The 12,359-nt window shown below is 36.8% G+C and overlaps 1 protein-coding gene across 5 annotated transcripts in view; it reads left to right on the top strand.

Annotated features, from left to right (window-relative positions):
* The window catches only part of kctd15b (potassium channel tetramerization domain containing 15b), a 31,542-nt gene extending 21,379 nt beyond the window's left edge, over positions 1-10,163 (top strand). For 4 of the 5 annotated variants that reach the window (XM_039684285.2, XM_039684284.2, XM_039684283.2 and 1 more), the window contains 2 exons: positions 1,637-1,942; positions 6,539-10,163. In XM_039684285.2, coding sequence (XP_039540219.1) covers positions 1,637-1,942; positions 6,539-6,697 — 465 coding nt within the window. In that variant the 3' untranslated portion in view covers positions 6,698-10,163. The remainder of the gene's footprint in view (positions 1-1,636; positions 1,943-6,538) is intronic. The other variant, XR_016145411.1, reaches the window with a different exon arrangement.
* Positions 10,164-12,359: the final 2,196 nt, after the last annotated feature.

Below are 12,359 nucleotides of genomic sequence, written 5' to 3'. Positions count from 1 at the left end.
GATGGTCCATATCACTCAAAACATATATGAAAAATGAGGTGCCCTTATATGGGCAGTAATGGAGTCTGGTTGTGCCCTAGTGGAAGCGTTCGGTACTGCACCCAAACAAAATCTCACAGAAAGCTCTTTTTTTTTTAAATATCAAACTAAAATTTTAAACACAACTTGTTCAGATTTTTGGCTTTGATTATTTTTCTGCAATTTTAGAGTAGACCAGGTTTTCAAAATACATATTTTATATTAAATATGAATAATTTTTTTTTTTTTTTTTACATTTGTACATTTCCATAAACTCAAATTTGTATAACTTTTTTTCTGTTTTACTTTGTTAATTTATTTCACTACAAATGTCTTCTTTAAAACAAGTCTATATTCCAAAGCATTCTCGAATTACAACCATTTAAGTTCGAAATGTGCATTTCCATGTCTATTAAAAAAAAAGGGGAGGGGGGGGGGGTATGGTGACAGTTAACAGGTTAAACAATATAAAATTAATATGTTGAATAGCCATCCACGAATGGAGGCTAGAGATGTATCTTGACCAGTTATAAATACTTTCATACACATTTTCCCCTAATAATGTCCATTTGCAATGATATCAAACAATCTAAAGTTATATTTTAATATATTATATTGCATTGGATTGCATGCAATTTGAAAATATTTTCTGCTTAGATTATAGCTGAAATTGATTGTTGTGTTTTATAATAGTCAAATTTTCAAGTCAAATTTATGCGTAAAGCGCTTTTACAAAAAATAATGTTGTTAATATTTCTAATATCTTAAATGCCTACAGCTGCGTTTAGCATACTAGATCTGTGTGATAATAGTTTTCATTTCGTGATGATTCAAGCAATCAAGCAGTTGAGATGTGCTATATATATATATATATCTACTTCTATATCCAACTTTACAGATCTGTGTGATATAATATGGTTAATATTTTGTGCAATTAATCCAATATAGCAAATCTCATCTGCTTATATATAGGTGAACTGTTGAAATGTAGTTTACATCATGCAAGGAGACTTTTATTAGCGTGTCAAACAGTTGATCCTCCACACAGAGTAACCTGCGTATACAATCAGTCATGTAGTTCAGGACTGTTCATATCAATCTTTATGCAGATTACTCTGCACACAAAACCATATCCTCAGATGAACTCGATCATTTCCACACCTCAGCTCCTCAGCGATGGAGAGACGAGGAAGAATAGTACCATCTGGACTTGTGGGAAATTAAGGAAAAACTGAAAGGGGCAAAAAACCCCTGGCAAGATCCCCGTGAGGAAGAGCGGGCGAGCGAGAGAGAGAGAGTTTGGCAGTCTGCTGTTGTCTGCCTGGATTCAGAAACGCTGAAGCCTCGAGGTCCTTCACTGACGGGCTCCAACGAGCACATGAGATCCTGCCAAACGTCTCGACAGTGACCCGCGGGCCGAGCCGATGCCCCTCTGAGCCAAACATGCCCCCCGCACGCCTTTTAAACATTCATTCATTTACTGCCTTTTTTATTTATTAGTGGCGTTGCGGCAAAAGCATCACCCTCACTCATAGTCGGTGACTGTATTTGATCTAGAAAGCATAAACATTAATTGAGAAGCATTATCTCTTTTTTTGACAATGTTTGAATGTTGCAGGAGTTCCACCTGCTGTACGAGGAGGCGCGTTATTACCAGCTGTCTCCGATGATCAAGGAGCTGGAGCGCTGGAAGCAGGATCGGGAGCAGAGGCGCCTGGCTCAACCCTGCGACTGCCTGGTGGTGCGCGTGACCCCTGACCTCGGCGAGCGCATCGCCCTCAGCGGCGAGAAGGTGCTCATCGAGGAGGTGTTCCCCGAGACCGGCGACGTCATGTGTAACTCGGTCAACGCCGGCTGGAACCAGGACCCCACGCACGTCATCCGCTTCCCCCTGAACGGATACTGCAGACTGAACTCAGTGCAGGTAAGCACATCTCTGGGTTACTGCACTGGTGTGCTGACAGCATGCAGGACGCTTTGTTCAGTTTAGTCTTTATCTGGCCGGATTTAAGACAATCAGTGTCAATGCTGGAATAAATAACGAGGTCATCATCACTAGATAGTAGTGCTGCCTATCTAGACAGCGTCTTTCAGCATCACAGGTTTAGCCCTGACTTGATTGATATAAAAAATAGCTTAATATCTCATTTAACCAAAATCAAAAGTTTGAGGTCTGTAAAGAAGTCTTTCTGCTCACCAAGTCTGCGTTTATTTGGTAAAAAATACAGTAAAAACTGTGAAATATTATTATATTAAAAAAAAAGTTTTCTATCTGAATATATAGTAAAGTGTAATTTATTCCTGTGAATTTTCAGCATCATTACTTCAGTTATCAGTGTCGCATGATCCTTCAGAAATCACTCTAATATGAGGATCTGATACTTAAGAAACATTTATGATTATTATTATCATGTTGAAAACAGTTTTTGGTGCTTCAGATTTTTGTGGAAATCCATATAGGGCGCTATGATTACCGCAATACCGAAAACGTGGATGAAATTCACGAAATCCAGTCATAAAAAGTCATGGCATAAAAGTTTGGTTTAACTTGAAGAATTTGTGACAGAAATATATTACAATTGTACAGATCTCGATGTAATAATAATACTAACATTAATAACAATAATATTAAATTATTATTAAAACGTACTTTTTTTAATGGAATTATCAAATAGTTTAATTTCATATGGTTAAGAGATAAATCAAATTAATGTTTTGTTAAAATACACATAATTTCTGATTTGTGTTTTAAATTATTAAAATTGTTGCTTTATGAATTCAATTCATTAGACATACTTTTTATCATTAACATTTCATTAAACTATTAAAATGCTATTCAGTAAACGTACAACAAAAAACACAAACATTTTAACTAAATTTAAAGGGATAGTTCACCTAAAAATGAAAATTACCCCATGATTTCCTCTCCCTCTTGTCATCCTCGGTGTATATGATGAATACAATCGTTATATCTCGTAACTGTCCCTTTAAGAGGGGAAAAACATATTTCATAGGCCTGAAACGTGAGGTTTATCATTTTTTTTAATCAAAACTGCATTTGTACATCAATAAAACCAATATTTTTTCTTCATTTAAAATCCCGCCATCATTTATAATATTATTATTCTAATGTTAATGCAAACAAAACAAGCTCATTTTATTGTTATTATATTATTTCATGTTGTTTGTTGCTTTTCGACAACTTGATTTCACTGTATTCTGAACATTTCCTGCACAATACCGTGATAATATTGATAATCGTGATCATTTTGGTTACTATAACCAATATTTTCATACATTTCATCTCTGATATATGTTAATGAGATTTGAGGCTCAACCTGTGTTTGAACTAACCCGAACACGCACACACACACCTCGACAGCGCCCCCTCAGGCTCGAGTAAAACACGCAACTACAACGGCTTTTTATGTGCAGCCATAATTCTTCACTCCCTCAAAAACAAAAGGCAAGAGCGAGAAGAAAAGAGAGGTTAGAAAATGAAATGCATAATTTACACGTTTCTCCTTTTTAAGACACAGCTCTTCCCTTTTAAAAGAGACTCCAACGTAACAACGCCCAGAGCGGTTGAAACACACGTATTGCATTTTTTAATACCATACTTACACTTTCTCAAACAGCCTCAACCCCTTTATGCTTCTTTTATAGATTTCTAAATGGCTTGCAATATAATTAATTGGCTGCATCAACTAACACAACAGTTTCAGTCAGTCTCCGTCTGCCCTCTCTTTGTTTGCTCGCTCTATTTCTTTTCTAAAACGAGTTGATTTCTGTGAAGTGACTGAAGCTCGTTTCTCTGTTTCTTGCTGAAGCTGCTATCTTTCAAACAGAACTGTTCACACACACACGACTGCTGCTAAAGCCAATGATGCAATGCTCTAAAATGCAGACACATTATACTTCTCAATAATGATTGAAATATATTTATAATCATGTTTTCTCTCACACTAGCCAAAGTTCCCGTTAAAACGTTATTTCTGAATGTTCCAGTTTTTGAAATGTTTTATCTGTCATATTAAGGGAACATTCCATTTTGCAAACATTTTGAGATTGTTACTTTTGAATGTTCTCTGAACATTCTAAAACTATTAACATTTAAAAAAGGTTCAGGAAACAATTATTACACTTTGAACGAACATTAATGTTACTGGAAGAAGGTTTGTGAAGTTCGCTGTTAGCTGGGATCGGGAATAATTGTGATTTAAATGTATTCTGATTGCTTTAGTGCTAAGGAACGCTTAATAGGGACAAAAATGCTTTGTAAAACTGCAGTTCTTTCTGGATTCAACAAAAAGTTTAAAAGAACAGCTTTTATTTGTGATAGAATCTTTTGTAACATTATAAATGTCTTGAGTTTTAAACAATTTTACCTTGCTGAACAAAAGTATTCATTTCTTTAAAAAAAATTAAAACGCTTTAATTTTTATATTCACAACCTTACAAACAAGGCACTTGACCCTAAACCTGACCCTTACAGAAGCCTTTTCAGATCGGTTTGCATGTGCCTTTTTTTTTTTTACCAGATTTTCACTAGATTTTATTTATTTATGTTTTTTTTTTTTTTTTTTGATAAATATTAGGCTTAAAATTTGAGAAAAAATGACATTTAGGTACAAAATAAACAATAATAATTAAAAAAGCAGTATTTCTATAGTTATTAGTATGATTATTGCAGCAGTGACCTCATGACCTGAGAGATGGCCGTTCCTGATTGGACATGTTCCCCGTCTCAGCCCGGCTGGGAGGATTAAGGTGGAAAGGGTGTTTTCTCTTTTCTGGAGTGAACACGACGAACACAACACTCCTGTCGGTTGACTCATAATTATATGAATATCACAATAATCCTGTCTCACTGTATGATGCAATACAACTCTCATTACTAGTGGAATCATCACTTTAGGCTACTAACCAACTGTGTGAGTGTGCACATGTGTGTGTGTGTTTCCCTACATTGCATCTGACCAAATCTGGTTTATAATAAGAAATAAATATGCTACTTACATTTAAAATAAGAGATATTATACTTTAAGCGTGAACTGAATGTTTTCACTCTCATAATTGCATGTTAGATGCAATTAAATCATTTAATTTTAGATTAAATGCAGTTATTTGTGCTTAAGAATGCTTTTGTGACCCACTCGAGTACATCTTTATATGCATTTTTATAATTACTTTAAGATCGTCTTAAATATCTATTGAAACTTGTATACTGTGTATTTTTATGTATTTGTAATCACACTCTTGTGTGACATCTAGTCCATATCAATGCTTTTTTTAAAGTGTACTTAAGTGCGTCATGAAACTGCTCTCTTTAAGTACACTTAAGTGGCCTTTTATTTCATTAATATTATATTATCTGCAAGTACAGGTTTTTAAATACACTGAAGTGCACATTAAATACAATTAAGCACATTTATTTAAATGAAGGGCACATTAGAGTCATGGTGCTACTGGCGAGATGTAAAATCCAGCTTTTTTTGCGCTAGTAACTTCAGTTTAGCTTCAGCTTTTAGAAACCGTCTCGTTTAGCTTGAAAAAGTGAGAGAAGAAACTAATAAACCTGAAAAATCACGGGAACTTAAGAACAATCCAAAGAGATTGAATGAGTCTGCAGTGAGATTGAGACACTGAGGAAGTGAGAGGGGCGAACGACACACTTCAGAAAGAAAAAACATTTAGCCAAACACACACACACACACTCATAGTGTCCCAGAGCTGAAGCTGTCCCGCTCTGGCCATATCTCAGAGTGACGGAAGACCGGGATCAACTCGGACACTCGTGAACTTTCATCAAACTGACAGATGTGCCACTGCACACACACACACACACACACACACATACACACAGAGATAGAGAGAGAGAGAAGCTCTACTGACAAATACATGACACAGAGCCTCTCTCTCTCTCTCTCTCTCTCTCTCTCACACACACAAAGGTTTTTTCTCTGTAAGCACGTTCGTACCTCAGTTAAATATGGCTGTCACTCTTCTACTGAATGTTTAATCTCGTTCTGTTTACACACACTCATTTATGAGAATGACGACCACATTCTCCTGAAGTTACAACCAAACTAAATCACCCAAACACGTCTCTGCTCAGTCGTTTCCTGAGTGAACTCGTCTCCGGGACGGGATGATGAAACCGATCAAAAATGACAGTCGAGACATTTACAACCTCAAATAAATGCTGTTGTTTTTGTTTTTTACAATTCATCATAAAATCCTGAAAAAAAAAAACAGTTTCCACCAAAATATGAAGCAGCACAACCGTTTTCAACATTGATAATAATCATAAATGTTTCTTGAGCATCAGATCATCATATTAGAGTGATTTCTGAAGGATCATGTGACACTGAAGACTGGAGTAATGTTGATGAAATTCACAGGAATAAATTGCCGTTTTCTATGTGAATATATAGTAAAGTGTAGTTTTAAATTGAGTAAAATCTTGTGTACTTGATGAGATGTGCGAGTGTGTTTTGAGCTTGTGCTTGTGTTTCAGGTGTTGGAGCGTCTCTTCCAGAAGGGCTTCAGTGTGTCCGCGTCCTGTGGCGGCGGAGTGGACTCGTCTCAGTTCAGCGAGTACGTGTTGTGTCGCGAGGACAGGAGGAGTCAGTCCATGAACACACCCATCAGGATAAAGCAGGAGCCGCTGGACTAGGCACACACTCAGGCCCTCGGCCCCTCCACACACACAGACTCGCAGCGTTTACAAGGGGAATGTAATGCACACACACACACACACACACACAAACAAACCCAAAGAACTTCAACAGGATCTGCGTCACTTCCTGTTCCGCCCGAACCACCAATCAGAGGACGTCCTCACGCATATGGAATCAGGCCACGCCCCTCTTCCGGTGTGTGATTAAAACGACTCCGAGGCCGAGGGCCGATTTCTCGCTCGCTATGGATTTTTTCATTTCAACCTTGTTGTTTCTAAAGTTTTTCACTCCGTATAGCACCGTTGTATGCGGTTATCAGTACTAGGATGGAGTTTTGTGTTTATTTCTGTTGTTACATGAAGGATGATGGGAGTGTTGTTCTGAAGGCATTACGTTTGAGAGACTTTCCTGGCAGCGCTCGCAGAAACACTATTACGCCCTGGAGCCACGGGGCCGAAGCGGTCTGGGGTTTAATGCGTTCAGGCTTCTATGTTTGAAGGATCTGCTAGCAAACATGGGCTTTTGCAAAGCCGGCGTTGAGAAATAGGAAACAGTGATGGAGTGAGCCAGAGCATTAAGCATATCGTTAAACAGTTGAAAGTTTTATAAGCTCTCTAATGCTTGAATCAAAAGAATTCTGAGCTAAAGACAAAGAGTGTGAGTGTGTGTGTGTGTGTGTATGTGTGTGTGTCACAAAGTAAATGTAAGGATCCTGAGGCAAAGCATTGGAAGTTGAAGACATATGATTGTGTCTAGAGGAAATCCATAGTGTTCATAACGTTTGCACTTAAATGCATCTCAGACGCCGTGTGTTTAAAGATTCAGTGGAAATAGACTCAAGTTTGAGAGTGCTGACAGAATGAGGGTAACTAACTATGATGCATTAATTTTTAAACCATCTTTGTGAATGAATAATCGTTATTCATTAGCCCAGTTTAACAGGTTTTCCGATTGTTTGAAGTTGATCGTTTTCTGTTTTCGACGTCAAAATGTTGTGAGATGCGGGATTGCGAGAGTCAAGGACGGTTACTTTGGGAAGTTCATAACACACTGGACTACAGTAAACTGCTGTTAAACTACAGTAAACAACAGTTAAACTACAGTAAACAGTAAAACTACAGTAAGCTGCAGTTAAATTACAGTAAACTGCAGTTAAACTACAGTTAAATTACAGTAAACTAAACTACAGTAAACAGTAAAACTACAGTAAAACTACAGTAAACTACAGTTAAACTACAGTAAACTGCAGTTAAATTACAGTAAACTGCAGTAAAACTACAGTAAACTACAGTTAAATTACAGTAAACTACAGTAAACTGCAGTTAAACTACAGTAAACTGCAGTAAAAATACAGTTAAACTACAGTAAACTATAGTAAACTGCTGTAAAACTTCAATAAACTACAGTTAAACTACAGTAAACTACAGTTAAACAACAGTAAACTGCAGTAAAACTACAGTTAAACTACAGTAAACTATAGTAAACTGCTGTAAAACTTCAATAAACTACAGTAAACTGCAGTTAAATTACAGTAAACTATAGTAAACTGCAGTAAAACTACAGCAAACTACAGTAAACTACTGTTAAACTACAGTAAACTGCAGTAAAATTACAGTAAACTAACAAACAAATACACACTTCAGGCACACATTCCCTGTCTGTCTGAAAAAAGATAGTATTTGCAAATATAATAAATTGATTGCCATATAACAAATTGTTTTTAAGCCAGCTTGCAATGCGCTCTTTAACCGAGTGGATTTAACCCTTCTATTGTCCAAACAGTTTAAATGTGACCCATATATATATACAGTATATATATATATATATATATATATATATACAGTAATTGTCTATATACTGTATGTATATGTACAGTAGTGGCTAAAAGTGATGTCTGGCCCAGTATAATTGACATATTCACCCTTTATTTAAATATTATACAGTGTATATATATATATATATATATATATATATTTATATATATATATATATATATATATATATATATATATATAACACAATGAAACATGCCGAATTGTGCCAACATAATTTTTGTCCAGGCCAAAAATATATAAATTCAATATATTTTATTTTGTATGTAACATAAACCTGTAGCTGTAGTTTGCCTTTTTTTGCTAAATAATGATTAACCAAGTTTAGTGTTTTGTTTTTTTTCTTCATATTTAAAATATTGTGTCTCATATTTTTAAGGTTTGATTGAACTTGTAGGGACATTAAAAACAAGCATCACTTTTGCCCACTACTATACTACATACAGTATATGACCCATAAATATAACCTTCTGACCCCAAACTTGAAAACACTAGTGTGCATATACAGTGATATTTATCATTCAAAATTAAAACGTGATTTTTAGTCGATGAACCTTTTCTTTAAGTTTGAAGGCAATAGGAGGGTTATGTCTTTTTTTTATTCAACCACATGTATACAAAGTTGTGGCGTTTTGTGTACATTTTTGCTATTTTTCCATGATTGTTTTTATGATGTATGTCTTGCTAAGTCTGGCCTCAAGTCCAGTGTAGACACGGGTCATCATCATCTTCATCATCACAGCACTGATCTGGGTCGAGGACACTACATCTAAACCTGATCAAAGACCAACAGAAGAACAAACTCCCCAGTGTGTGTGTGTGTGTGACTCACACATGCTGTTTCTTCTCAACCCAAATATCTTGATCAAAAACAAACCCCTCATTCTGCCTTGTCCATCTAAAGTCTAGTTTAAACTCCTGAAAGTGTTCATTAACACAGTCGTCTGATTAATTGTCCACTACTTCTGCAGAACTGACCCAGATCTGGTTCTGTCACAAAGGGAATGACCAACCAGCCCTTTCATGTGTGTGTGTGTGTGTGTGTGTGTGTGTGTGTGTGAGAGAGAGAGAGAGAGAGCAATCCCAGCATGCATTCCCAGGACAGTGCATTTACAAACCCAGAACACACAGAGCGCTCCGATTCAAAAGAGTGAATCCCGGTGCGGATAAAACATGTATGCTGTCGATCCATAACATGATGATCAAAGTTTGCGTAACAGAAGTTGTGCTTTTCAGACGATGCATATTGACGGTGATTCCTTTACATGTTGTTGTAATGCATTCAGGACACGGGTGACGCACTTCATCAGGCCTAAACGCTGGTACTATGTACAGTTATTTGAATATTGAAACCGTCTCTCTTTGTAAACAGACCCAAAAACCCCATCCGGACACCGCTTTAATACTAGAAGACTGATGGATTCAACACGAGCAAAGCAATATGATATGTACATACAAATGACAAAAGAAAATCCTCAACATTTCAAAACGTCTACCAAGGTGAAAACTGTCATTATTTAATGTATTAATAATTAGACTGTGGTATTAAAGGGCATGTGTTTATTTACAGTGTCTTCTTTTTTATTTACTTGCATATTTGCTATAATAAAAAGGCGTAATATTCACCTGACAGTTGTTTGTGCTTTTTATAAACTTCTATAAATCAGCAAATAATATTTGATAGACTTCTGATTATTCCTGATCTGTAGTTGTCAGCCGTCAATATATATATATATATATATATATATATATATATGCCTATATTTTTTTTTTTAAATAAAAGAGAAAACTAAATTTAAAACTTGGTTAAGGAGTTGATCTGATAAAATTATTTTGTAAAAAAAAACAAATATATAGAAAAACAAGCATGAAATACAACATAATCAGTTATTAAAGTCAAGTGAGACTTGATCTCATGTCTCCATTGCAGCGTTTGCTCCACGCATCCACACTTCTGTGTCCAGTCTCGAAACAGGACCCTCCCAACAGGGGAGAACACGGTCAACCCACTGAGCCACTGGCACTTCCATGTCATGTCATGTGCATGTCAGTTTTATTAGGACAAAACCGGTGAAACTGAAGCATTATAACACAAAGAGTGAGATTCGAACCCAAATCCTCCACATGATAGGGCAACACTCAAATCACTGAACCACTGGAGCTTCCACTTTTACACCTCTTTATTTTGGGGTAATTATTTTTTTTTTATTTGGACAAAACCAGTGAAAATAAAAGCATTTTAATGCAAAGAGTGGGATTTGAACCCAAACCCTCCACATGAGAGAGCAACACTCAAACCACTGAGCCACTGGAGCTTCTGCTATTGCTCCTCTTTTTTGGCGGCCATGTATTTTTTATTTGGACAAAATTGTTCAAAATGAAGCATTTTAATGCAAAGAGTGGGATTTGAACCCATAACCTCCACATGATGGAGCATCGCTCAAACCACTGAGCCACTAGAGCTTCCACTGTTGCTCCTCTTTTTGTGGGGGCATGTCTTTTTTATTTGGACAAAACTGTTCAAAATAATACAAAGAGTGGGACTTGAACCCAAAGCCTTCCCAATCATAGAGCATCGTTTAAACCACTAACCACTGGAGCTTCCGGTCTTACGCCTTTTTATTTGGGGGGCTTGTCTTTTTTATTTGGACAAAACCAGTGAAAATAAAGCATTTTAATGCAAAAAGTGGGATTTGAATCCAAATCCACCACATGATGGAGCAACACTCAAACCACGAAAACGAAAAAAACGAAAGGGGTAACACTGTCGTTTTTTTTTCGGGTCGAAATTTTGAGATTCGATATCTCAGCTTTGGAAGGGTCTAGAGCCTCCATTTTTGCACTCAGGTTTAAGTCTCATGGTCCTCTATCAGAATCCAGAGTTTTGAGAAGATTGGAGACGCTTCATTTTTCGCCCAAAAAAAAAAAACGAAAGGGGTACCACTGTCGTTTTTTTTTTCGGGTCGAAATTTTGAGATTCGATATCTCAGGTCTGGAAGCGTCTAGAGCCTCCATTTTTGCACTCAAGTCAAAGTCTCACGGCCCTCTATCATAATCCAGAGTTTTGAGAAGATTGGAGAAACTTAATTTTTGCCCGAAAACGAAAAAAAAAACGAAAGGGGTAACACTGTCGTTTTTTTTTTCGGGTCGAAATTTTGAGTTTCGATATCTCAGCTCTGGAAGAGTCTAGAGCCTCCATTTTTGCGCTCAGGTCAAAGTCTCGCGGCCCTCTATCATAATCCAGAGTTTTGAGAAGATTGGAGAAACTTAATTTTTCACCCCCGAAAACGAAAAAAAACGATAGGGGTAACACTGTCGTTTTTTTTTTTGGGTCGAAATTTTGAGATTCGATATCTCAGCTCTGGAAGGGTCTAGAGCCTCCATTTTTGCCCTCAGGTTTAAGTCCCATGGCCCTCTATCAGAATCCAGAGTTTTGAGAAGATTGGAGACACTTAATTTTTCGCCCAAAAAAAAACGAAAGGGGTACCACTGTCGTTTTTTTTTTCGGGTCGAAATTTTGAGATTCGATATCTCAGCTGTGGAAGAGTCTAGAGCCTCCATTTTTGCACTCAGGTCAAAGTCTCGCGGCCCTCTATCATAATCCAGAGTTTTGAGAAGAATGGAGAAACTTAATTTTTCGCCCGAAAACGAAAAAAAACGAAAGAGGTAACACTGTCGTTTTTTTTTTCGGGTCGAAATTTTGAGTTTCGATATCTCAGCTCTGGAAGGGTCTAGAGCCTCCATTTTTGCACTCAAGTCAAAGTCTCACGGCCCTCTATCATAATCCAGAGTTTTGAGAAAATTGGAGAAACTTAATTTTTGCCCG

This window comes from Pimephales promelas, chromosome 10 (assembly GCF_988280905.1).
Source record: "Pimephales promelas chromosome 10, fPimPro1.hap1.1, whole genome shotgun sequence".
Lineage (NCBI taxonomy): Eukaryota > Metazoa > Chordata > Actinopteri > Cypriniformes > Leuciscidae > Pimephales > Pimephales promelas.
This window is presented reverse-complemented; position numbering and strand designations above follow the sequence as displayed.